General features: G+C 40.2%; 1 protein-coding gene across 24 annotated transcripts in view; it reads left to right on the forward strand.

Moving 5' to 3' along the window:
* Positions 1-27,776, forward strand: part of LOC117014346 (myomegalin) — a 175,784-nt gene that overhangs the window by 106,976 nt on the left and 41,032 nt on the right. For all 24 annotated transcript variants that reach the window (XR_004421492.1, XM_033092085.1, XM_033092084.1 and 21 more), the window contains 16 exons: positions 3,549-3,680; positions 4,388-4,507; positions 4,755-4,847; positions 4,960-5,172; positions 5,991-6,149; positions 7,040-7,153; positions 7,349-7,486; positions 8,160-8,339; positions 9,431-9,625; positions 10,738-10,905; positions 11,068-11,149; positions 12,523-12,614; positions 15,351-15,467; positions 15,781-15,918; positions 16,948-17,060; positions 18,090-18,217. Coding sequence is in view for 23 of the 24 variants with exons in the window: in XM_033092085.1 (XP_032947976.1) it covers positions 3,549-3,680; positions 4,388-4,507; positions 4,755-4,847; positions 4,960-5,172; positions 5,991-6,149; positions 7,040-7,153; positions 7,349-7,486; positions 8,160-8,339; positions 9,431-9,625; positions 10,738-10,905; positions 11,068-11,149; positions 12,523-12,614; positions 15,351-15,467; positions 15,781-15,918; positions 16,948-17,060; positions 18,090-18,217 (2,182 nt within the window). In the remaining variant the exon portion in view is untranslated. The remainder of the gene's footprint in view (positions 1-3,548; positions 3,681-4,387; positions 4,508-4,754; positions 4,848-4,959; positions 5,173-5,990; positions 6,150-7,039; positions 7,154-7,348; positions 7,487-8,159; positions 8,340-9,430; positions 9,626-10,737; positions 10,906-11,067; positions 11,150-12,522; positions 12,615-15,350; positions 15,468-15,780; positions 15,919-16,947; positions 17,061-18,089; positions 18,218-27,776) is intronic.

Raw genomic sequence — 27,776 nt, forward strand, 5'->3', positions numbered from 1 at the left:
CTTGTCATTGTGAGGACTAGAAAAGTGCCAAGAAAAATGCTATTGGCCCACAACGTCTAAATTACTGCCTGTTAGCCTGAAGGCCTTACATTATACAGCTTAGGCCTGGAAGCAATTAATTCTCTTTTCTGATATTGGAAAGCATTTGTCCTCAGTCAAAAGCAACGTAATTTAAAATGGTATTATTATTACAACATGATTTTAGTAGCTGATAGTCTGGAGAGTAACACTGATCAACCAAATCAAGTATCACTGATTAAAAGTCTTCTATAAAAATAGAAGACAGCTCTCTAAAATCTTCGTAAGAGCTGTTGGTTCATGTACTTGATCCTTCACGTGAATTCATTATGAACTGGGATCTCAGTGGGACTTTGCTAAGTGCTCTTTTGGCACACTGTTATTGGGAAGGACATTTTTCTGAGATCTAAAACAATAAAGTATTATGAAGAAAGAAGAAGCAAACATCTTCCAGCTTTTAGGTCAATACGTTACTGTGATAATTCATGCCAAGAAGGGTTCAGATGAGATCTAGATTCATACGTACTTTTCTATGGCATTGTTTGGCTTTGAAGCTGCTGTTGAAATGTCTATATTAGATTCTCTCTCTCTCTCTCTCTCTCTCTCTCTTTCTCTATCTGGTCTTATTTCTAAGAGAGCCACTGAAGGATTAGAACATTTGCCAGGCCTGTTTCTGTTTGTTTGCTTTTGTTTTTATTGTTCTTGTTCACATGTTAAAAACCTTTGCTCCCTGCAATATTCCAAGCAATGTGGTAGGTGTGGGTTTACAGGGCTGAAAGATACATCACCAACTTAAAGTGCGTTCGGTTTAATTGGATCCTTTGTTCCAATTTTCTGTGTTCCTTTGGACAAATTATTACCTTCTCTAAGTCTCCATTTTCTCAAATGGAAGATGGGATTGGACCATCTTGATGGTTAGTTAAAACGCTTTCTTCACAGTGCTAAGATTCTTTGATTTAAAGCACATGAATATGCTCCCCTTTCCTGCCACTTTAAACTTGGGGCTATTTTAATTCTGCTTGTTATAGTTTAAATTTGAAAGGTATCTTATAATAGATATTACTGGAAAGTTGTTTTATGTCGAGGAAGGAAGAAGCCAAGTTTTGCAGAGAATGTTTTATCATTAAATCAATGATAAAATTATTTATTTATCAGTTAGAATTGTACATTTCTATGCAATAGTTACCTCTCCCATGGGGTGACATAATTCACATTGATTCAAGGCAAGGCTCTCTGTTATACCGCAAACAACAAATATCTCAATTTTGTAGGAGTCATTTTCCTCGCTTCTTTTCTCTTTCTCTCTCTCCCACCATCCAGTCCTGTTGACTCTGCTTTCCAAACATACCCCAATCTATCCCGTTCTCTCCGCCACCATCACCACCACTACAATCCAAGCTTTCACATACATTGCTGCAATAGCCTCCTACCTAAGTCTCCGTGTTTCTGCTGGTGCTCGCCCCACGCTCCATTCACCACAGCAGCTTTGGGTGATCTTTTTACAATTTAAATATGATTGGACTACTTTTTTGTGAAAAACACTGCAGTCCATTCTCATTTTAATGAGAATGAAATTCAGCCTCATCAACCCTGCTGTACAGAAGCTGCATATGACTTGGCCCCGGCTTTCCTTTCCACCTCATCGTGTATGATTACTGTCTCCTTTGCCCATTAGGCTGTAGCCCTGTCCTGTCCAGCAAGGGAGCCACGAGCCTTATGTGGCTATTCAGCCCTTGAAAGGTGGCCAGACCAAATTGAATGTAAAGCATACCCCTGATTTTAAAGACTTAGTCTGAAGAGAATGTACCGCATCTTGTTAATCATTTTTGTATTGAATACATGTTTATGATAATATTTTGGATATAATACATTGGGTTAAATAAGATCTTTTATGAAAATTATGTTCACCTATTTATTTTTTCTTTAGTCAATGAAAATACTAGGAAATTTAAAATTACACATATGGCTCATATTGTATTTCTACTGGAAAGTGATACTCGAGTCACATAGGCCTCTTTCCCGGGCGCCTGTCCACCCTAGGTCTTTTCCATGAGCTGTTCCCTCAGCCTAGCTTGTTCTGTAGATCTCGGCAGGTCTGGCTCCTTGTCGTTCAGATCTCGATTCAAATGCTGCCTCATAAAGACCTTCCACCAATTTAGAGTCACTTCACCACTTTATCATGCTTTTCTGTTTCGCTGCATGGGACTTGTCACTATCTGATATTTTGTGTATTTCCTTGTTCGTTTATCATGTTAGCTCCCCGCTCCAGCCTCCACGGGGCTTTGCATACCAGGGCACCTAATAGCTGGGCTGGTTAGTATAGGGCTGCATACACGCTGAAGTAGAAAAATTGGTAAATAACGCTGAAGGAATAGAAAAGATTTTTCTTCTGAAATCTTTTTAGTTCCAGTCAGTTGCTGGCAGGAAGGGATTTAAGGTAAGCTGAAACTCTGCCTGCAAGGTGGTGATTAGAGTTTGAAAGGAAAAGTATGAAGGAAAGAAAAAATGAATAGCAGTTGCCTCTTTTATTCTCTTCCTGATGGGCTTATATTTTTTCTAATTGGAATGGGGGTGGGGCAGGGAGGGAGGAGGGGGAATTTAACGCCATAGTGAATTTCTTAGCTCCTAATGAAAATTTGGTATACTTCAATACATTTATCTTAGTCCAGTTGATCATCCCATGTATAAATAATATGTGTTTTTTTCCTTCTGAGTTGTTTTGGTGAATCGATATTCCTATAACACATGCCTCCTTCCCAGACCACTATGGATTTTAAATTTTATTTTTGATTTTTTTGCTGTTTATTTTGAAATAATTGCAAACTTTGAGAATTCATAAGAACTCCCAGATTCTCCAGATGCTAATATTTTGCCCCCTTTGCTTACTGTCTATGTAGATACATTGTTTTTTTTTTTCATTCCTGAACCATTTGACAATTAGTTGCAGCTATTATGCACCTTTACACTTCAGCATTTATTTCCTAATAAACACTTTAGAACTTATTTCCTAAAGACAGGACATCTCTTATAACTACAGTATTTAGTGTTGATAAAATACTATTATTTAATGTCTAGTCCATATTCAAAATCTGCCAGTTTTCCCAATAACGTGAACAGGCATGTTATAAGAAAGGTAGCTGGAATATAACTTCTCCTCTCTTAGGGATGGCATAAGTTTGATCAGCATACACTTTGAATTCCCTGTTAAAAAATAGGATAAACAGTTGGTCATCATAAGCATTTTCTATTTTGAATCCTCCTCTCTCTTTAAACTCTGAATTAATTGCTTTAACTGAATACGTAATATTTATGTAAGTTCGTAGGAAGAGGTAGGCTAGGGAATACAGTAAGGATTGAAGTGAATCAATTATCTTCATACGGAACGGGCCTATCTTCAGGAATTCATACTGAATTCATACAAACACCTCTGGTTTTCTAAGTCTCTGGCAAAAGATGCCAAAAATGTTTGAAGATAACACTTATTGTTCCCTTACTTGTCACTTAACTTACTTGTCGCTGCTTCCTCCTAGCCCATGACTGAAGACTTACTCAAAGAACAAAAGCTGAATTCAGATGAGACCATAATAACTCAACCGTCTGTATCTGATTCCCACTTGGCAGAACTCCAGGAGAAAATCCAGCAAACAGAGGCCACCAACAAGGTATGGCCCCCACCATGCCCCTTGGAGATCACAGGCTGTCCTGAAAATGTGACTCACTCTAGATGAGTCTGTTCATCTCTCTTTGTAGGATTTGAGAGACGGGCACTATGTATTCCTGATAATACTTGATTTAAATATTCGATTTTCAAGTGTAGTTCTTCCCTTTATTTCTCATCAGGATCTGCACTGATCAGAATTTCTGGGGCCTTCTAGGTCTGTGATTAAAACTTGAATGCAGCCTTTGACTGGATAAGGTGCCAAGTTAGGAGGTGTGTGCTTTTGACTTTAGTTTAGCTTCTCACCCTTTCGTAGCCCATGGATTTTAAAATCTTCCCAGAAGACAATTCCCACGATTCGGATGCTGAGCTTTTGGTCTGGTTAGTGTTGTCCTGTGCTAGACAGCAGAAGCTTCTTGGTCTTTGGGTGACTCGTGAGGACAAGTGTCCAGTATGGCTGCCATCAGAGAGGATGCATAGTGCATGAGAACTGCAGCAGTTGAATTGAAGAATTGAAGCATTTTATATTTCCTGCTCCTTTCTCTTGCTGATTGACTTAGGACTTTAATGGTTACTATATGTGGGGGAAAATAACAAGGTAATATTCCTTAAGAAATCCTTTAAAACTAGATTTGAGGAAGGACTTATGGTTGCATTTGAGGTTAAAAGAAATCATTGACCTAACAAACTGTTTTTCTTTTCTGAATTCAGATTCTTCAAGAGAAACTGAATGAAATGAGCTGTGAACTGAAGTCTGCTCAGGAGTCATCGCAGAAGCAAGACTGTGCCATTCAAAGCCTCAAGGAAACTCTGAAAAGCAGAGAAAGTGAGGTAAATATGTGGCAATCAAGGACCTGTGAGGAAATGATTTGTCCCCTCCAGGTAGACAGGTATTCTATATTTTGTAGAAATGGATAGTGTCAGACTTAACAAACAGTAGACTTACCAAGCCTAGAGAAACTGTACCTTAACCTAAAGTGGTATTTTGGAAATAGTCCTATTACTGAAATCCGTGCAGGTGAGATATTGAACTTCCATTTAGTTCACTAATATGTTTGGTGCTCCCTCTCGTTTTCAGACTGAGGAGTTGTACCAGGTGATCGAAGGTCAAAACGACACCATGGCAAAGCTTCGAGAAATGCTGCACCAAAGCCAGCTGGGACAACTTCATGTATGTGAGGGTCACCTCGGCGAGACTCCAGTTGACGAGGCCACTCGCCGTCAGTCTTCTCAGCTGCTCAGTGCTTGCCCTCCTTACGATTCTGATTTTCCCCTCTTTTCAGGGCTCAGAGGGAACGTCCCCAGCTCAGCAACAGGTGGCTCTGCTTGACCTTCAGAGCGCTTTATTCTGCAGCCAGCTTGAAATACAGAAGCTCCAGAGGGTGGTACGGCAAAAAGAACGCCAGCTGGCTGATGCCAAACGATGCGTGCAGTTTGTAGAGGCTGCAGCCCAGAACGGAGAACAGCAGAAAGAGGCTTCGTGGAAACATAACCAGGTAAATCATTAATCATTTTGTGGCCCTCAATGCCGACTTTGCCCTGATGATAGCTTTTTATCAGGAGAGTGTGTGTGTTGCACCCTTGAGTCATTTGCTTAATCTAAGTCAGTCAGTTCATACCATATGCCGAATACTGGGCTGTGTTCTGGAAATGGCAGGAGTAAAGATCATAGGTTCTTTCCTCTTAAGTTACTTGTAATTAAATATGAGAGACAGTCACATAAACAGAATTTCAGTGTGATAAATACTCTAGAGGAGGTATGTATGGGGCCCTACATGAATATATAGGAGGCGCTGAGGAAGGGAGTCAGGGAAAGTGTCATGCAGGAGGCCACATCTGAAGTTATTCTCGAAGGATGGGTAAACTCAGCGAGACAGAAAAGGGGCAAGAACAACCAAGGTGGAAGGAATGGCACATACAATTAGCTATATCTATATATAAAATCATGTAATTCTTAATGGTTTTCTTAAGATTTAAAAGAATGGCAGAAATATCCTATCCTTGAGCTTATTATAAAGTAAAGGATCCATAGTGGGACAGAATCTTGCTAAGTAGTTATAAAGATCTATCATTTTTAAACCAAAAAATTAGTATGGAACTATACTATCAAATTTACATCCCTTCCCCATCCACAGTTCCCACAGTTTCCCACACCCTATTTGATTCATGTATAATATTACTGTGGTGATTTTAAGAATGGCACTTTCTGCTACTTTATATTTCATTCTGCATGCCTCGGAAGTTTGAAGGCCCCATACCTAATGACCATATGAAAATTTTGGGTTGTTTAAAAATGGGAATCTGTTTAATTCAGGAATTGCGAAAAGCCTTGCAGCAGCTACAAGGAGAATTGCAGAGTAAGAGCCAACAGCTTCGTACCCTGGAGGCTGAAAAATACAATGAGATTCGAACCCAAGAGCAACACATTCAGCGCTTAAGCCACAGCCTGAGTCACAAAGAGCAGCTGCTTCAGGTGAGGCCATGGAATGGTTTCAAGCAGCACTGGCCTCAGAGCCCTGACTGTTCTTTCCTGTGACCTCAAGATACCAGTCCACCTGTGCTGAGTACCGGCTACCTGTTCAACAGTGAGGGGTGGGAATCAGGAGGGTTCAAGAGAAATAGAAAGTGCAGTCCTGAACCAAGATACTGACCACCAAGTGTAGGAAACAGTACGTACAGACCCGCAAGACTTGAGCAATAGACTCAGGAAGTCGTTATCAAGCACCTCTGGGAGTGGGATAGTATATGCTAGGTGCTGGGGAGACAGAGACGATATGGCCACTGCTTTCAGTCTGGCCGGTGAAGACATTGCTATAGAAATTTCCACAGTTTAGATGATCAAATGAAAATTTTAGAGAAAACTAGAACACGAAAGAGGAGAGTGATCAGTTCTACCTGCTTCTTCAGTCCCAGGAAATCCATTACATCTCACCGAGCGTGCAGTTTTTTCATAGCACGCATATATTGTGCATACGTTCTTTGCGCTGATGGAAATACCCCTCCCAGACACACACACCTCTTCACTTGAGAAATTCCTAGTCCTTTTAACACCCAGCAAATGTAACGTCTTTCTGAGGTCTTTAGTGACACCTGTAGGCAGAGTTAGACAGTGCAGCCTGTGTTTCCCTAGTAGCTAGCTGCGTGCCGTGTGCACACACACAATATTTATATACATGCATACATACATGCAATGCAGAATAGTTAAAAATTTGTGTTTGTCATCTCTGCTAAACTGTGTGCCCCCTTGAAAGTGATCATAATTTGTTTTCTTATCCTGAATACCTAACAAATTGCCTGGCAAGGTGTGGGTGTTCAGTTAATGTTGGACAAATGAATAAAGGAAAAATTTTTTGGTCTCATTAGGAATTTCGGGAGCTCCTGCAGCATCGAGATAACTCGGACAAAACCCTTGAAGCGAATGAAATGTTGCTTGAGAAACTGCGTCAGCGAATACAAGACAGAGACCTCGCTCTAGAGGTACGTCCCCTAATTTTGCCCACGATGCTGTGGATTATTCTGCCCACATAGCTACTGTAGAAATGTGTGCCTACTTATTTGCTGCTTTTTTGCGGTTGATTCTCCATTCCTTTATATTTGGAATCGTGCTGGAAAAGGGCGATCAGCGTAGTGAATCTTACAGTGCTTTAGCGTGCGTGCTTGCTTTTCTTGCAGCGGGCTATAGATGAGAAGTTCTCCACTCTAGAAGAAAAAGAAAAAGAGCTGCGGCAGCTTCATCTTGCTGTGAGAGAACGAGACCATGACTTAGAGAGGCTGCGCGGTATCCTCTCCTCCAATGAAGCTACCATGCAGGTAAGAGCAAAGCTGTCATGACTTGGTGTCCCTCTGCCGCTTGGAGGATTCCAAGCCGTAAGCATCAGCCCCTTCCCTCGTTTTCTGAAAACCAGGGTATTTGCTTTGTAAGAGTCAGAAAATACAAAAATGAACAAAAAGAGCAGTCATTAGTTTCATCATTATGATTAGGAAGTGGGAAGTTTTAGCACTTTTATGAACTTTGTAGGGAGAGGCAGTGAATAGGGATTTCTGTACGTAGTTCTAATTAATTTCTAGACCTGGTCAATGTCTCTATACTTTTACATAAGCGTTGATAGGGTGCAACTCTTATATTGTGGTTTTCTTGTTAGTGTTATATACACGTCCGTGTATATTTATTTCAGAGTTGATATATCTAACCATCTGCCACTTCTTAAAGCAGTCCTTCACTTCCTCTAGAGCATAGCCTGCTTCCTCCAAAATGCTTCATTTATCATGTACCTTATATTTGTCTCTCTGTAAACTAGATGAGAATGTCTAAAAGCAAAAAGCAGACCAGTATGGCACTGTTAGATTAAATACTAAGTTTCCTCTTTTTGCAAAAAAGTTGACAGATAGTTTAGGAGATAACAAAGGTGGATCGGCTTTCTTGTGTATCCTGAGGCGTGTGCAGGTGGCCCCTTGACTTACAGTGCTTTCTTTGTAACTGCAGAGTATGGAGAGTCTCCTAAGAGCCAAAGGCCTGGAAGTGGAACAGTTATCTGCTACCTGTCAGAACCTCCAGTGGTTGAAAGAAGAAATGGAAACCAAATTTAGCCATTGGCAGAAGGAACAAGAAAGTATCATTCAGCAGTTACAGACATCGCTGCATGACAGGAACAAAGAAGTTGAGGCAAGACTTTAGTTAACTTGAAAAGCAATTAGTTTAGTGATCACATAATGTCACTCTTGGATTTGGACTCTTGAAGCCTGCGAGGCCAGTGGCCCAAGTCTGATTCCGTTCTGTGCCTAGACAAGTGGCTGGACATTGGCTTTCACTGGGACGTTAGTCCCTATACGTGTAAACTCAAGGAGACAGTTATCGGTCTCAAAGAAGTTATGTGAGAACTGATGAGGTCCAAACAACATCCCCCTGCAATGTAATAGCTAAGCTTTATGAGCTATGGTGCTTATGCTGTGTCGGCACCATTTTCAGCGCTTACTGGATATTAACTCATTGAATGCTCATAAGTCTGTGAGGTACATACTTTGATCCTTCTTTTACAGATAAGAAAACAGACTTCTGAAGTGAAGTCACTTGTCCAAAGTAACATAGATAGTAAGTGTGTAACCCAGGCCGTGTGGCCCCCCAGTTCTTTTTTTTAATTAAATGTATTGGGGTGACAATGGTTAGTAAAGTCACATAGGTTTCAGGTGTACAATTCTGTAACACATCATCTATATATCACATTGTGTGCTCACCACCCAGAGTCAGTTCTCCTTCCATCACCATACATTTGACTGGCTCCCAGTTTTACTCACCACGTACCGCCTCCCAGTATAGAAACGGGAACTGCATCACCACGTTAATAAATATAGTGCTCGTTATTCTTTTTCAGTTTATCATTTTGTGTTCCACCTATAAAGTTACACTGGGGAGAAACTAAATGAAATAAATGAACTGACTATCCATTTATCCTCATTTAGTATTAATTATCATGTACCCTGAGCAAATAGAAAAAGGACTTATTTCAGAAAGCAGTCTGTGAGTTGCCATCATCAGTATTTTCTGTATGTTAGTGTTCATTCACTGAGCACGTATTTACAGCCCTGTGTGTGCCAGGCCTGTGCTAGATAAATCCAGGAAACAGAACTAAATAAAATGGGATACTTGGTCATCAGAATGTCACAGCCCCTTCTGCTATGATAGATTCTTATAAGCCCTTCGATCCGTAGTGGAGGGGATTCTTTCCTCCACCACTTACGCTGTTTCTTCTGTCTTAGGATCTCAGTGCAACACTGCTCTGCAAACTCGGACCTGGGCAGAGTGAGGTAGCCGAGGAGCTGTGCCAGCGTCTGCAGCGGAAGGAAAGGATGCTGCAGGACCTTCTCAGTGATCGAAACAAACAAGCAGTGGAGCATGAGATGGAGATCCAGAGCCTGCTCCAGTCTATGGGCGCCAGGGAGCAGGAGAGCCAGGTAAGGACTGATCCACAGGCCCGAAGAGTGTCACTTTAGTGCATTTGTAGTCTGCCTGTAGGAAGCACTGACCCTCACAATGTGTGTATGCGTTGTATTTAGGTCTTTTTACAGTCCATTCCGCTAGGCTTTCTCCCTTCAATCTATTAAATAGACGATAGCGTTACATCAGTCATCAGAGTATGAAATATAGAACACTTTTCATTTGAGAGGGCGCCTAAACCATACATGGCCCCACCCATTAACTTCATTATGGACATTTTCTTTTCCTTAACATTCTGATAACATAGTCTCTAACTCTGTACCACGGCCCTAATATTTCTTCCACATCATAGGTGGACATACAACTAACTGCACAGGGAGGCAGAAGGGGAAGAGATTCTGGAAGGCTCAGAGGCCTCTTCTAAGAAAATTGGTGAAAACTCTGTTGCTAGAAATAGAGCATAAGGATGGGGAAATCTATCTGCTTCAGGAAATGACTTCTTTGAAAGCATGTTGAGTCATAAAAGGCCCGAGTTTAAATCTTAGCTTTGGCATTTCATAGTTATATGACTATTCCCCACCTCCACGTTTTTAAAAAAAAAAAAATCAGTGTTTCAGCTTTTCATCTATAAATGGGGCCCATACCACTTACTCTGCATGGAGTTGCAAGTATTAGTACTAATTTAAGTACCCAGTACAGTGCATTGCATCTAGCGAGTGCTCAGTAAACATTATTGATCATTCCCAAATCTCTCTTGTTCCATGTTTCCACAACTAACTTCATAAAGCTGATGTCATAATTCTAAGCAGCAGTTATTTGGCACATGTATCCCAGACTAAAGAAAGACAGTGGTTATGCCAGTTCAAACCAGATTCATAGTACCTTAGAACCAATTTCAGATTATTTTATCTTGGATTTGTTACATGCAGTTTTTTCAATATTCTGCCTATGAGAGACTTTCTTTCCACTCATCGACTATGTTTTTCCCTATAAACTGAGAACAAGGAAACTATTTTTTAGGGTCCCACTGGCTTCATAAACGGTTGGCTTTTAACAAATAACATCAGAACATACATTTTTTTACTTTAGTAGAGTATCTTTCTAATGTGATGTGTGATTTCCTTACTAGGCTGCTGCAGAGAAGATGGTACAAGCCCTAATGGAAAGAAATTCAGAATTACAGGCCCTGCGCAGATATCTAGGAGGGAAAGACTCCATGGTGTCCCAAGCACTCATCTCTAACCAACCAGCTGAAGTTACCTCCCTCAGCCCCCATCTTGGAGAGCAGACTGATCAAGTAAGAGCTATAGACTTGTGTATATATTCACGCCGACTGCATTTTCTTTTTAAGGCGTAAGTTTGATCACTTTAATACGGACTTGTGTGAGAACATTCCAAGTCCTCTTTGTGACCATGGTTCCTGCATCTTCCTAAATCCCCCAACTCTTCCAATTTTTAGGGTTCCGTGCATATCCCCTCCAGAGATGATAGCAGTTCCTTGACTGCCAAAGGGGGTACCAGCATACCCAGGTCCTCGTTAGGTGAGTATCACATTCCATTTCATGAAGGAACCTCTGTCTTTCCTCCCTGTAATTCTCTAATAATAGGTTTGGCCAAGACTCTTCCCTTCCTACCTGCACGGAAAAAATAAAAGTGGGTCACCCTGAAAGGACGAAGACATGTCTGTTGTCGGAAGTCCTGCCCTTAACCTCATGTTGAATTGAGAGTATTGCTCTGGGCATGGAATTTGACCCAGAGAAACTGCATCCTGATTCTCCCTTTCAGATAGCTTTGTGGGGATTCCGAAATGCAGGTGGTAGTGTTTCCAGACGGGCACCGTGGGGCCGTGGGGCTGACACCTTCTCCTGGTATCTTTGAAGAAGGCTGAGGATACTTGCTATAACCTGACATCACCTACATTCCAGTGTCGGGAGGGGCAGGCAGTGTACAGGGAGTGATTGGCCAAGCCTGGCTCCATCCAAGAGATGGGTGTAGGCCTTGAACTCCCGAAAAAAGGAGCAAAATTCAAATGGATGCCTGGGATTAGAGTCTCTGCCTTTCACAAAGCAAAATGTTGGGATCTAGGGTAGCTTCAAGGAAGACATTTCCCACTGCGTTCCAGAAGTCGGACTCGACGTGACTGATGAAGTGCTTGGTCAAAGTCCTATGATAAGAAAGGTTGCGGATTTAGAGAGTTAACTTATGATGTTTTAATAATATTAAGAATGCAGAAACTCAGTCCCGATGTTATATTTGTAGGGTATTATGGAATTCCATAGATAAGCCATACAAGCAGTCATTTTTTTAGTAGTAAAACTTTATGCTAGTTGAAGAGTAAAGAATGCTGGATTTGTTTAATTTACTATGTATTCACCGTTTCTTTAAAAAAGTAGTTTTCCCCAATTTTTTATTTTGTAAATTTCAAACCTATGGAAGGTGGCAAAAATAGTACATTAAATATTCCTATACATTTTTATTAAGATTCATTAGTTGTTAACATTTTGCCTCGTTTGCATTATTTCTTTACATGTACACACACACAGATATAGTGTTGTTGTTTTCTTTCTGTGCCATTTAAAATTTACTTGTAGACATCATGACACTTCTTCCCTAAATATTTCATTATGTATTTCTGAGAACAAGGGCATTCTCCTACATAACTACAGTATGATTATCACATAGGAAATTTAACCTTCGTGTAGATATACTATGGTTTATTTAGTTCTCTTTTTATAGGGGTGTAGGTGGCTTGCAGTGTTTTGCTTTTACAAATAATGTTGCAAAGAACAACCTGTACATATGTGTTATTTTTTATTGTTGGAATGTGTCTTCAGAGTCAATTTCTCAGAAATGAGGCAACAGAGATCACATTATGTTCATAATGATTAAAACTAGCACTGTTTTTCATTTTTAGGAGATTTGGACACAGTGGCAGAGCTGGAAAAAGAGCTGAGTAATGCCAAAGAGGAACTTGAACTCATGGCTAAAAAAGAAAGAGAAAGTCGGGTGAGTTTTCTAGTCGAGCCTAATATCTAAATTCCTATTTTTCCTTTCAAAATAGTTTATATTTAAAAGAGTACACTTCTCCAAGTATAATATCTGGGTTCAAATTCAAGGTATGGTTTTTTTTTTTTTCTTTCTGGAGAAAAATATAAATCATGTTACCTACACGTTATCTCTCTGACACATGCTCTTGTTTTTATAAACGGGGACTGTTAAAACTTTTAAGTGCTGAAATAGCAGCTTTCTCTGCCCATTGCTAACTGGAATAAATGATTGTAAACTACCTGTAAATAAACGAAGTGCTATATCACTTCTGCTTAGAATTATGACATTATTTATGAAGTTAGTTGTGGAAACATGGAACCAGAGAGATTTGGGAATGATCAATAATGTTTACTGAGCACTCGCTAGATACAATGCACTGTACTGGGTACTTAAATTAGTACTAATACTTACAACTCCATGCAGAGTAAGTGGTATGGGCCCTATTTATAGATGAAGAAGCTGAAACATTGATTTTTTTTTTAAAACATGGAGATGGGGAATAGTCATATAACTAAGATATGCCAAAGCTAAGATTTAAACTTGGGTCTTTTGTGATTCAACATGCTGTCCAAGAAGTCATTTCCCGGGGCAGATAGATTTCCCCATCCTTATGCTCTATTTCTAGCAATAGAGTTTTCACCAATTTTCTTAGAAGAGGCCTCTGAGCCTTCCAGAATCTCTTCCCCTTCTGCCTCCCTGTGCAGTTAGTTGTATGTCCACCTATGATGTGGAAGAAATATTAGGGCCGTGGTACAGAGTTACCGTGGTACAGAGTTAGAAGACCACTCAGTGTCATGCGTTCCTAGTTTTTAAAGTTTAGCTGACTAGTCAGTGTAGTTCCTCAGTTTCATTCCACCTCTCTGCCAGAGTTAGATCTATAATGTAAAACCTGTGTTCAGATGTGTGGTGAAATCATCTTATCATACCTTTTAATTTCTCTTTTCATACCATGTACGTCCTCACTAACAGACTCATGTCACATGACTAACGCTTTGAGGGTATGAAATTGTGTGGCATTTAAAAAATACCAGTTTTAAAAATCCCCTAGTTTCCCCCCCCCTCCTCCCCCACAGCCTCTTTTTTTTCCTGCTGGTTCTACCCTAGCCGTTAACTGATTATTCATGTCAGATATTTTAGTTTCCGCACGCTGTTCCTGTTTTTCTCATATATACTCAATTGAGAGTAATGTTATGTTTTGGTTGGCCCTGTGCTCAGGATTATAAAATCCTAATGGCACTAAATGAACTCATGTTTTGAATGAATTATATTTAGCTACGTAGCTTACCTTCCTGTGTCCTTAATCAGCGACCAACTTCTCAGTTCAGAGTCATTACATTCCCTCTGATCTTTGGTATTTACCTGAAGCCATGTAGTTTCCCAAACTTTTAAACATTCTTCCTACTGTCTTGAGATAACAGTAGCAGCAGCAGCAGCAGTGATTGTAGCAGTAGCAGTAGCAGCTGTCATTCATTGACTGCCTGCTGTGTGCCAGGCACTTTAAATACATTTTCTCTATTCTCACATAGCCCTGAAAAGCAGATATTGTTCCTATTTTACACTTGAGGAATCTGAAGCTCAGTTTAAATGCCTTGTTGAGGAGATTTTGTCATGATTTAAAACCCATCTGTGTCCGACCGCAGGCCCTCATCGTGCTCCAATAATGTGTCTTCCTCACGTTTTCATTTTTCTTCAGTGGAGCAAATATCTAGATAGAGAATGATAGAGGTCTCTCAGAGGGCCTAATAAATAGCACTGCTTTTTCCATACCCAAGATCTAAACTAACTGAGAAATAAACCAAAGTAATGACAGATAATTTGATACTTTAGAGAAGATATTTCAGGCAGAGGGGAGAGTAGGTGCAAAGGCCCTGAGTCAAGAGAAAGTCTGATATTCCTAAAACAGAAAAAGCCCAGTGTGCCTGGAGAATCGTGAATCAGGAGTAAAATGTAGGTGTTGAAGTTGAAGATGGAGGCAGGAGCCAGGTCACTAGGTTTGTTAAAAGGATTAAATAGATCCAAAGCATTTATTATAGTGTGTGGGACATAGTGAGCACCCAGGAAGTGTTAACAGCTGTGGTTAGTATCGTGCGTGTTAGTGAACTTCGATATAATAGAATACTTGTCATTTTCTGGCGAGGAGAAATAGAAGCTACAACCCTGAAAGTTTAGGGCAGACAGTGCTAGTAGCATTTGTCTAGGACTTCTTCCCTGGTGCTGGTGTGTTCTTCCATCAGGAGGCACGTAATGTTTGGTGATGTCATGTGATGTTAGCAGCCTCTACCCATTAATTCACCAAGGAGTGCAAAAAGCAGATATTCTCTCATTTTTCATCTGTTAGCTGAAATACTCATGTAAAGAAAAACTCATCTCTTCTTGCATCTGCCAGGGGTGACCAACGCCTTAAGGCTCCTAAAAAATTCATTAATTAAACAAACGGGATGTGTTATCGTATTCATTGAACTGGAGGACATCACTAGCCACGCACCAGCACAGCTTCCCACAAGCCATCCTTTGGTGCCATACGGGGTGGTTTATTGTTCCGATCTCGTGCAGCACTGTCCACGTTCTAGGTTTGACTTGCTTATGGCTGCCAGTGATGATATGGTACGGAAAACATTTGCCTCGGGGTTAAATATGAATGTGCGAGGTATTGTTTCCTCTGCCCACTGACTTCAGGGTTTCTTCTGTCCGCAGATGGAGCTTTCTGCTCTCCAGTCCATGGTGGCCATGCAGGAGGAAGAGCTGCAGGTGCAGGCCGCCGACATGGAGTCCCTGACCAGGAGCGTGCAGATTAAAGAAGACCTCATAAAGGTCTTTGAAAACTTTTTAAAGACCGTTGGACATAATCACCGCTCAGAGTACCCATAGGGTGTCTACAAACAGTGTTTGGATGCCCCTAAGTCCCTGGCCAGTGCCCCCTCCTTTGATACACTGTTGGTTTTGAGTCTTTGGATGTTACCTTGTTGTCTTTGACTTGTATCAAAGAGTTGCGAAGATTTCATAAAGACCATGTCATTGCCAGCATCCCCACTTGAAAGTAGAGATTTTTAGGAACACTTTGCTCCTTTGCTGAATGGTATTTTTATTACTATTTTTACCACTATTCTTGTTTTCTGACTTCCAGGACCTGCAAATGCAACTGCTTGATCCTGAAGACATACCAGCCGTGGAACGCCTGACCCAGGAAGTCTTACTTCTTCGGGAGAAAGTTGCTTCAGTAGAATCACAGGGTCAAGAAGCTTCAGGAAACCGAAGACAACAGGTACGTTAATAGACTACAAGCCTGATTTCTACTGTGAAATAAACAATGTGGATCTCAGTTCCCTGGACGGGGTCAGTTGATGGGATTTCAGGGAGAATCTGTGCTCTGAAGTTTCCTGCCTCAGCCAGCGGCAGCCCCAGAGTCTCTGTTCTTACATTTGTGATTTTGAAAGGAAAAGCCGTTCTTTTTGGACACGCACTGTCAGTTATCCCCCACTCTCATCCAGAAGTCACCTCTCTCTCAACTGAATCCTTCTCATACACCTGCATTAACCATGTCCAAACCTCTCCCAGTTTAAAAAAAAAAGAACAAGAAGAAAGAAAAGAAAAGGAAAAACACCTCTGCCTCTGCCCCAAATTCTCATGTGGCGACTACCCCATGTCTAAGCTTTTTTCAGTGCCAGACTTTTCAGTAAGGCCTGCTGGCCTGTACTCCCTGCCGCCACTACCTTCTTTCTCACTGGCTGCCACCATCTCCCTCCGGCCTGGCTGTTAACTCTACCAATTCACATAACCAGATCTCTGCTGCTTTGCTGCTTATCCACTTGATACCTCCTCTTCTTTATGGCACTTACAGCCCACAGTGACACAGTGACGGATGTGACTGATGAATATCTTTCCCCTGACTAGATAGTAAGCTTATCCCCAGAGCAGAGCCTGGCACATAGAAGGGGCTCAATAAATACTTAGTGAATGAATGAAGAATGCTAGTAAGTCCTGTTACGTTTCCCTCTTGCCCGTCCTCTCTTCCTCTTCCACTCCTTTGTCTTAGCCTCTTTCCTGTGCTGGCTTCTTTCTCCTCTTTGTTCTACTTGCTTCCATGTTTGAGTTCTGCCTTACAGAGTTTTTTTTAATAAGATTATACATGTGACATTGATTTGAAAACTAAAATACTATGGAAATCTAAAGTAAGTAATAAGAGTGAGTTTTCTTTAGTCATAGTACATGCTAATACATTCTTTTGGTCTCTTTCTCAGGGGTAACTGACCTCATGTCTCATGTCTCCATATTGCTTTTATGTTTTCCTCAGTTGCTGTTGATGCTAGAAGGACTGGTAGACGAACGGAGTCGGCTCAATGAGGCCTTACAAGCAGAGAGGCAGCTCTATAGCAGTCTGGTGAAGTTCCACGCCCATCCTGAGAGGTAAGAGAGTGACCACTGTTTTTCCTTTAATTCCTCATTAAGTGAAGATGCTTACAATATTGAAGAGGGGAGCAAAAGAAAGCAGGGACAATTATTGGGACTCTCCAGTTTGTCATTTGTTGTGTGGATTGCTCTGAGCCCCAGTGTCTGAATCTTAAGTTAGGAATAGTGCCTATTATTGCAAAGATCCAATGAGAAGACCTGACAGGTGTCTAAAATAATGCCTTGCATTTCACAGGTACTCAGTGTGTGTTCCTTTCCTTTCTCTGCTCCATGTCCTATCGAATAGCATTAAAGAAAATATATTGTGATGGCTGACCTCACCCCAAGATCACTGACAGCCATCATGATGAATACATATTCTTGTACCTCTTGATTTTGGGTCATGTGTGTTATATTGCTCTGATTCATTTTATATTCCCTTCCCTTTTTTTTTTTGTTTTTTCCGTTTTGCTTTCCCTCCTAGCCCCTTTTTCTCTTTCCTAATTTTTATTCTTTTGCTATTCACTTTCTTCTGGTTTATTATTGGGTTAAAATTTTTTCTCTTTCTACTTCAAGAAAATGAAGGCAGGGGAAAGGTACTATAGGATCATTTGATTGTGTTACTTTTTAAAGACTCTCTGGGTCTTTAGTCTTTGCGGACGGATTCCTTTTCAGAGCACTTGTCAAGTTTGGTTAACAAATGTGAGAATAAATATCTTCAACACCAGTCCTACTTGGTTCAGTATTGCTTCAGGTTGCCTTTAGTTTTCCTGGTTTTGGTTTTTTCAGAAACTAATGCTCTTAGTCAAATAATGAAATAACTCTCGGCTAAAGGGACAAGCTTTAAAGAAAGGAGCAGGCCTTGCTACTCTCCCAGCAGTGAACACAAGCACCAGGATATGACTGCATTCATTTATTGTGTCCTGGAGAATAATTACTTTAGAAAGTCTCGTGGCGCAGAATGACACTGATGGCTCTGGAAGCATATGTGGACGCATTATAGTTGATGCCTAATCCATTTTCCTTCCGTGTGGCCTGTTTAATCAGCTCTGAGAGAGACCGAACTCTGCAGGTGGAACTGGAAGGGGCCCAGGTGTTACGCGGTCGGCTGGAAGAAGTTCTCGGAAGAAGCCTGGAGCGCTTAAGCAGGCTGGAGACCCTGGCCGCCATTGGAGGTGGGGAACTGGAAAGGGTGCGAGTTCGTCACAAGCATGCCTTCTGAGCACTGATGGTCAGACTGCAGCCCAGGATGGAAAACCTTGTTTGCACTAACCAGAGAGAGCCTTGGCTGACTTTGGCAGAATTAAACAGTGACTTACTAATGATAAAACTGGTACAACTAGCGTCAACTGCCAAGTGAGACACACTTTAGTCTACCTGTATTTCACGGTACATACGTATCTCTAAGTTGAATGGTAGAGGTTACAAACTACATTTGCACATTTTAAATCATTCCATTTTAGTTTTTCCACCCGTTTTCATTCTTTTCCCTAGCTCTTCCTTCTGATTCCCCCATTCCTTCTGTGGGCCAATAAAGTTTATTCTTCCCCCCCTTTCACAATCCACTTCATCATGTCGTAAATGCATGCGTGTGTATTATTTTTGCCATTCAGTCAACTCCTGCTCTTTGAGGGAGAACAATTTTTTACTCAAATAAAAGTTTCAAGATGAGAGAGAGAGAAAGTCTAGAAAAATAACTCTGCAAAAGTGGTATAATCCTTATCAGAAGGCAATCGAAACCAAGTCTTCCAGCAGTAGACTGCATGTCAAGTTAAAGATGGGAGGCAAGGACTCTTAAAGCATTTATAGTAAACCGTCACCTGTAACATTATTTCAGAGTTGATGTTTGGATGACAGTGAAATTAGATTTGGTGCAGACTAAATTCCATTAAAAATTTTTTCTTTAAATGCAGGGTATGTTATTTAGTCAGAACATGACTTTACGAAAGCTGCTAGGTCATCCAGAATCAGAATCCTCTATGTAAAAAGAGATAATTTCAAATGAATGTCCCCCTTTAAATTTCGTACTTCACCAAGTAAGTTATTATAGCCAGAGGAGTATACCGCTTGTATGTTTTCATTTGGTCATGGCACTAGATGGAGTCCTATATATTTCACTTCTTAGTGCTTATACATTTCTCCATATTAAAGTAAATAATAGGCTTCAGGTTTGGAAGTGTTGGAATAGTTTAGAAAGAAATGTCGCAGATCTGTGTTCATAGGTTTTGGTCATTGTCTCAATGCTTTCTTAGGGCAACATGACAGGTGTAAGGAGAGGGACCCCGGAGATTGTATTTCTGGTGTCTTCAAGGTCAAGAGTATAAAAAAGAACCAAGATTATTTTGGAGCTTTGTGGATTCAGCACCATGAGGTTTCTTATTTTGTTGGATATAAGTTTCTTAGATTAGAAGCTGAGATTTCAGTTTTTAAACCTGGAATTTGATGCGTAGAAATTGAGGCTTTCTAGTACCATAAATGGGACTGGATTCCATTGCTAACAGTGGAGCACAGTGACATTTCTGTCTGCCCTCCATTTTTTTTACATGACACTTTTATTTCTTTCATGTTCATGTGTTGACATGGCTTGCCTTACATTCTAAATGCCATCCAAGTTTCTGTAACCTTAGCCATGCCTGTAACAGAACATCAGTCGAACTAACGTGGACAGGGAAGAAAATATTCTGGAGAAACACACTAGAATTTTCTGATTAAGTATTTTGCAAAAGATTGATAGCCATCAGCTTTTCTCTTAATGGAAATGCTTTCCAGTTTTGATGGCTTGGTGGTGGGGAGAGGAGTTATTGAAGAAAGGAGATAGGAAGAATAAGCAAAACCATCCACTTTTCTTAGTCGTCTAATCTTGAGAGACCCTTTCTTGCACAGAACTTTTTGTAACTTTGTAGAAGTAAGGAGGGGGGTAATCAAGTTATATGTCAACCCACCAAAGACTAGTCTGTCATGTCATTTCAAGGCATTTATGAAGCGTCTTCCCTTCATTTTACTAATAGACCAAGGAAGCTTTCTAAGTCTCCTGAGATTCACCCTCGGTGATTCTTGGGTCTAATGGTTCACAGTGATTACAGAAATTTATGTTAATTACCACTCCTACTTCTATCAACCTTGAACGACAGTAGGAATTTCCCTTGGTATCTTGAACTGTTGCTAAGTGTTAGAAATATTAAGGTAGTTGGATGAATAATGAGAAACACAACTTCCTATCGAGAAATTATCGAAACAGATTAGGGAACAAAATGTGAGTTAATTCTGATCCTGATTTGGATCCCGAAAAGACAGACTAACTTGTTCTCTATTTACTTGTCTTCGGAAAACATTTTAGAAAACTTAGTGATTTAGCAGCAAAGGATAAGTTAAGAGTTTGATCTTGATACCGTGGATATGACTAAAATCCGGTTCTAACGTTCTGGTCTTGATAGCTGAATGAGGCTAGCCAACTGTGCTACTTGGAGGGAGCTTGATGGTCTCACAATTTTCTGTGATAATTTGACATCTTATTAGAACACAATTCTGATGAATTTTGTTCTGATGCTGTAATTGACCACATCGTTTATATAATCATATTTAGCATGATATAGTAGAATTCCATTCTCTCTTCAGGAATCCAGACCCTTTCTTTTACGGCATTAGTCTACCTCTGTCAGGCATTTTTCAGCATTACTATAATTTTAGATAAAGCATTGTGTGCTTTACTTGTAGGATCTTATACCTGAATAAAAAATCGGGAAAGAAAATGAATTAAATTCTCACCATGCTAAATTGGAAGCCTAGAAGTTAAGTTGAGAAAAATCCCTGTTAATAGACCCACATTTCCTTTTTGCGTAATAGCAAATGTGCAAAGTAATGGTTGTAAGAAGTCAGGATAGGTTAAGTCTATAGCTTTTAGAATTATAGAGTTGGACAAAACCTCCAAGAGGATTTATTTATTGAATAAAATGGAAGTCCTTTTAATAGAGATCTCCCCTAAAATGTTTACTGTTGCAGTTTTTTTTTTCTCTTTACTATTTATTTTTAATGTTGAATAGTATTTCATTCTATGGATATAGCACATGTACTTTTTTTTTTTTTTAGTCTCAGGTGTACAAAACAATGTAATAGTTAGACATTTACACCCCTCACAAAGTGATAACCCCTCTCCTCCAATCTGCTACCCCTCTGACATCATATATAGCTGTTACAATTCTATTGACTCTATTCCCTATGTTATGCTCCGCATCCCGTGACTATATATATATTAAATTATAGTTGACATTCAATATTATTCAGCTTCAGCTTCAGCTCAGGTGTACAGTGCAGTGGTCAGGCATCTACACCGTCCGTGAAGTGGTCTCCCTAATAAGACAAGCGCCCAGCTGACACCTACAACATCTTTATAGTTATTGATTACATTCCCCAAACTGTTTTTCACCCCCCCCCGTGGCAATATAGTGGCTACCAATTTGTGCTTTCAAATCCTCTCACCTTCGCCCTCATCCCCACCCCGCTCTATTGCCGTTTTAAACTGTATTATTGAAGTCTGATGATTGTTAGTGCCTAGTATAAATCAACATTTTTCTGGTGTTTTCTTTTTAGCTGCTTAGCCAAGTTATAACGTGTTTGAAACGGCATGATTGGGCTCTTCTAATATTGTCAAACTTTTGGTTCGGTGGGGTGTACTGTTGTCCTTACCCATCCCGCCCTTCTCCCGCCCACTTCTAGTTCAGTTGTGGACAGCAGCAGTATTTTGGGTACCTCTACTTCCTTACTCATATTTTTAAAATATTTGTCAATGCCATTTATTATAGTAAGAGATCTATTAAAGATCAAGAAAATCTTGACCTGTATCGGATATTAGATCCTAGGCCTCAAGTTGTTTACTTAGGAGGCTCTTTAGTATATTCTACTTGCCCAGTTTATATGTAGATGGTCTCTGTGGCAGATGAGTATACAAGACCTATCACATTTATACTTATTTATGCTTCTAATTCAGTATCTGGTCCTGAGAAATTTCACTTACAGCTTCAAAATAGTTCAAGAAAATTGATTTTTCTCTCTGTTTCAGTCTTCCAATTGGACCTAGAGTCCTCTGAAAGGAGGAGCAGCTCAGATTACCGTAAAAGCTGTCCCTTTCTTTGGGGAATAAAGGTTGACCTACCTAAAGTCATTTCCCTTTAGACCGTAAGCTTTAGAAGGAACAGTATACTTGAATACCTTTGCTTTCCTTGAGCTAGTACTAAGAAACGCCGGTTCCTGTTGTTAGGATAAAGTCAGTGTTTTCTGATTTCGTGGTTTTTATCTGAAAAAGTCACAGAATCTTCACATTTGACGTCCCTGAAAAACTCAAGTTCCCTCTTCAGCTAGGCCTCAGTAGTAATTGTACAGGTCTGCAGCCAGTTTCCTGCAGGGAAATGTGATAAACTTCCTGTAAAGCTAGGAAGAAATACTAATAAGCTACACACGGTCCATTTTCCATCTAGACTTGTAGAAGTTGTACTTAAGGCAGAATAAATGAAATTAGCTTTTTTTTTTTCAGATACTAACATTCTGTGCAGTATAAGCCTGTATTTTCTCTCATTTCTCTTTGGGTTAAAGCTCAAAGGGCTTTTCTTCTCCCTTTGGTAGTATAGAAATATTTGTACTGTAGAAAGAATAGCTAGGAGTAGGCAGCTTATCTAAGGCAACCCAATAATAAAACACAGAAGGAATGAATAAATTGGACAATAAATCAGAATGATCTCTGGCGGGTAATAGCGTCTGAGTCTTAACACATTTTGGAATTTGATTGAAGCCACCCTCTCACTAGACATTTGGAGCAATAACTTTGTTAAACCGCTTTCTTAGGATCACCAGACAAGCATGTTGCTAGTAAGTAGTCTGAGTATTGACAGAAGGTAAGTCCTCAACTTCTTTCTATATAATCACATGGGCCAGGGTGAGTTTCCCAAGTAAACAACTAGGGTTGTAACTAGCTTCCAACAAAGGACAGGAAGCGGAGGGGAAGCAAAACCATAGAGCTGGCCAAGACTAATTTTACCAGATTGCAAATAAGAATAATTAAACTTATAAAGTGATCTACTAATTCTTTTTTCATTACTTTCCCTTTTTGTTCAAAGTCGATTTCCAGAAATAATCTTTATCATACTGTTTTTCTCTTGCTAAGGCTGGATGGAAGGATGAAATAGAAAGTTCAGCAACATCAGAAAACATTAGATCTAAAATAATCTGGAGCGTAGGGGTGTTAAGTACATAAACCAAATCAGTTTCCTTGTTCCCTTCAAGGAGCTCATAATTGTCTAGCAAATGCATGTAGCTTTGCTCTTAGTATATAACATGAGTATTCAGTGCTGCTTTTGGCAGGTATCAAAATTATTACTCAAAAAGACCAACCCCAATCTGTAAGCTTTGGAGGCATGTGTATATACAAGTACATTTTACAAATCATGAATTTCTATTTCCGTGAAGTAGTATCAGTTTGATAGTAAAAGCAGCTTAACTTTTGTCACTTAAATTTTTGATCCTAGGGCTGTAAAAAAACAAACCTAAAGTGATTCATAACAATTTAAACAAAAGAGGAAGTGATGATGTTAAATGATCCAGTAACTTGGCATTAGATTATTTTCAGGACTATTTCCCCATCAAAATAATTGTATGTTTTCCTCTGGAAGGTCCTTTTTCTTCGTGGCACTGTGCTGTGTTAAACTGTGGTAACATTTGTGCTGAAATGGACAGTGTACTTTTTGACATATATAAGTGTTAGAATTTCAGCTACTTTAGTTGAGACAAAAAATTGTTTCTGATCCAATAAAAGTATCACAGGCTAAAAGAAACTATTTGGTTTTATTCTTAAAAGATTTTTGAGAAAAGAAGTAGAGAAAGCTCGTATCTTTTTTTTTCCTTATAGGAGAATCAGTCTATTGATCATTGTACTAAAATTCCCAGAGTAAGGCTCTGGAATGAATAAATGCCTTTGTATTATTTAAGTAAAAGAAGGAAGAGGAAGAAACCTCAATTTTTCTGCTCTCCAGGGAGTGAGACTAAAGAAACAGCACTATACTTCCCACAGAAACGCGAAATGGAGTCCTTTACCTTAAAAACCCTTTCTTGCTCTCTCCTTGCTGAAGGAGAGAAGTCAGGGTGAAGATTTGAGGAGCCAACTGTTACGGAGCCAATTGCTGTCCTTGTAAAATGTTCCCTGAAAGGCTTCCTACATTCTTTGAGGGGGGGGGAAAAAGACCATGAACATGAAGAATTCCTTGACATTACAGAGTTTTAAGTCACTGAAAACAGTTACTTTCTGAATAAAGAACAAGCTGGAAGGCTACATAAGAGATGTGGCGTTTTAAAGACAAAGTTACACCATAAAAATGGCTTGACCACAGACAACAGTTTTCTAGCTACTTCTGTTGTGAGATCAGAATCTGTCTAGTTACAGAATTTTATTTCTCAGCAGAGGTTATGCAGGATTATGTGAAATCTTAATAGCTTTCTTACGGCCCAGAAGGGAATGGATGCCGGTGGAACTGCAGAGTGATAGGGGATCGTCTTTCTTGGATTCTCTCATCCAGCATCATAATATTGAAGTCCACAGTAATTGCTTCACGCCGTGAACATGTGGGAGTGCCCGTAATGAGCTCATGGCACAATGCCTAAAAGGGAAAGTGAGACGGGCCCAGAGGCTCTGGCACAAGAGCCAGGCACTGAGGGAAAGCACAGTCAGGCGTGGCACCGCAAACTTGGTCATGCCGTAAAGTTTTAGCTCGTCGAATCTTTCAAAATTGTTTGAATGTGACTCCTGCTAATGTTCTGAGCAACTGGAAAACATTACTCCATTTCTGTTGGTCCCATATAAATGGCTTAAAGGGCAAACAAGAATGACGAGGAAGTGCAATTTGGGGAAAATGATCCTGTCGCAACCCAGTTTGGGCTCGTTACTGAAAACTTAAAATAACGCTTCACGACTTGCCCTGTAAAGCATGTTTGTGCACCATGGAGTTTTACGGTAGTTAACATTGAATGATGATGAATCCTGTGTGTAAAGCACCTCTTCAAACGAGTTTGTCCTACTTTACATGTGACTTTGTGTTCTTTAAACTGTCCTGTGAAGCAGGGAAAACAAAGTATTATTTCCAACCTCCTGTTGAGGGAAACAGATATTCAGAAGTGGAGAAGTGCAGACAGACGCGGTCAAGGTCATCCAGTTACTCACACTAGGTGTGAAATTATATACTCTGCTGATTATATGTAGGTTCCATGGCTGCCTTTTTCAGCCTTCAACTTGTCAGCCCATAGGGCACTTCATTTTACCACCAATAATAAAGCTGCAGTATTATTTAAGGGCATTATTTATTGAGAACAAACTATATGCCGAGCGCTGTTCTAAGCACTGCAAAAGCAGCAAACCCTTTCAAGTTCACAACTGTATGGACTAGATAGCTCTATTAACCCTAATTAATAAGTGAGGGAATGGAATTACGGAAAGGTTGTGGCTTGCCTAAAGCCACATAGCTAATGACAGAAGCAGAAATCTAACCTACACAGTCTGTGTCCAGAGGCCCTGTTAATAATTACACCATCCTCGATTTATTAAATGCCACAAAAGTGAACTTTTGCCTCAATGATAACAATATATTTGCATAACGCTTAAATTGTCACCCAAGGATTTTATAGTATTTTAGAGGCTTATTTCATAGTCAGATAGCTTGTAGGAAATAATGTTCTAAGTCTAAAAGAGGAAAGTTTTAGTACTACCTTTATTATATGTGGTTCAGAGCCTAGAATCTTGAGAGAACCACAACTTGAGAACTACCATTGATGCCTCAAATAAAAGTTTTTAATACAATTTCTAGTCTAGTGCATAAATGTTAACTTTGGAGATAAAACCTAGAGAAGCAAATTAAATTTGAATGAACAGATTCTTAGCTTTCAGAGATTTTAAAGGTGGCAGACCACTTTATTTCACATTTATCAAAAATCAATATATAGGATCTTTAATTTAAATTAGAAATTTAAAGTATTCCAAATTAGTTCTGAAGATAGTGTTTTGTTGCCTTGTAAAAGCTTCGAAAGGGGCCCAAAAGAGAAGTTCTTTTATTGTCATTTATAAAAAACAAGAAATGGTAACAACAAAGAGGGATATCTAGTGTAACTTATACATAGGACCTTGTGTGGGATAACTTAATTCATTGCAGTATTTTCTATGAAGTTTTTTAAAACTTTATTCCACCCTACAAACACACAAAAGCTCTCAGCATTTTGATTCAAATTGGATAAAGGCTGAGCAACCCTTAAAGCTGGCCGGAATGAAGTGCAGCAGACTATAAACTAGCTAAAATAAGTAAATAAATAAACAAACAAACAAATAAATAAATAAGGAGAGCAAAACCCCGTGTGGTGGAGTGTTGGGATGAAATGGGCATTCTTGCTTTGTTTCCATTTCACTCCTGATGAAGTTAATAGCATGGTACCAAGTGAGTTAAGGAGAGCACTATCTAGAAATGCAGATAGGGCCTCAGAAAGGCCATGAAGGTAAATGGAGGGCAGAAAGTTAGACCAAAGCCTCCCAGACCAGGGACAGTCACCCATTCTAATTCCCACTCGCCTTACTCCTGGAATCACGGGACTGTAGGCCCAGTGTAGCTACACAACCCACCAAGAATGGCGTGGGGGTGACGATACTGACCTCACAGAGCTGAGCTTGTTGCAGCTTCTCTAGCCCAACGCTCAGGGGGAAACAATGGGAAAAGTATGTTTTCTTCATCTGTCACTGAGCGGGGCAATTCATTTTCTTGGCAGGAAAAAAAAAGGATTCTGATCTGTACTGTTGTATAGGGAAAAGATTTTTGAAAGTAGGCATAGCATGATACGGACACCCTCCACTGAATTAGCATCCTGGGCTCGGTGAGTTTCCAAAGCAACCAAAGCTTAGGGAGAGTGTTCATTCACCTCTCCCCAAGCAGCGTCCTGAATGACATGGTTCTGGGGCTGGTTTAGGAGAGCAAGTATTAGAAATCCAGACCGGGCTCTGTCTGCCAAGCGTCTGTGAAGATGCTGAGTGGTAGGGGTGCCACCTCGTGAGTAGGGCTTTATTGAACGGGGTACAGCTGCCTTGGTCCAAAGCGAACACAGCCCTGACCGTGAAGCCCAGGCAGTGAGTCGTAAGATTCAGCTGTTAGGACAACGTGCTTACAATCTTTCAATACTTCAATGAGATTGACCTGAGCAGTTGAAAATACTCTGGCATGAACTTGCAGCTGCTGAGAGAGGGAATGTCGGTGTGCCCTGCCCCCATTCGCCTTACCTACAGATAGCAGTGAATGTTCGTTATCCACGCAGGGCCTTTCACCTGTGGGTGTCTGAACTCTGGTGTGGGTCTTCAGTCTTGGGGGAAGAAAGGTCAAGAGCTGATAGGTCACCAGAAGGAACAATGAGTTGCCTCTTCAAGTCCAGAGACTTGACTTCTTGGCACAGCTCTTGTCAGGACTAGTTGTGTAACTTTGCACAAGCGACCTCATCTCTTTGAGGCGCGGTGGTCAGAAGAGAAGTTTTCACAGGGGCAGGACTAGATCTCGTGGTTCTCTAACTTGGGCAGGTTCTGTAAGGCCCAGGGAGTGTCATCGTAGCTTTTCTTCAGCATTCAAATGCATTGACCATTATAAATTCCTACACTTTCAGAAGAAATCTGTAAGGTGGGCCACAGATCTTAATCTAAAATTGGATACGCAGTGTTTTATTCTGACAGAT

This window comes from Rhinolophus ferrumequinum, chromosome 22, assembly GCF_004115265.2.
Source record: "Rhinolophus ferrumequinum isolate MPI-CBG mRhiFer1 chromosome 22, mRhiFer1_v1.p, whole genome shotgun sequence".
NCBI classification, from domain to species: Eukaryota; Metazoa; Chordata; class Mammalia; order Chiroptera; family Rhinolophidae; genus Rhinolophus; species Rhinolophus ferrumequinum.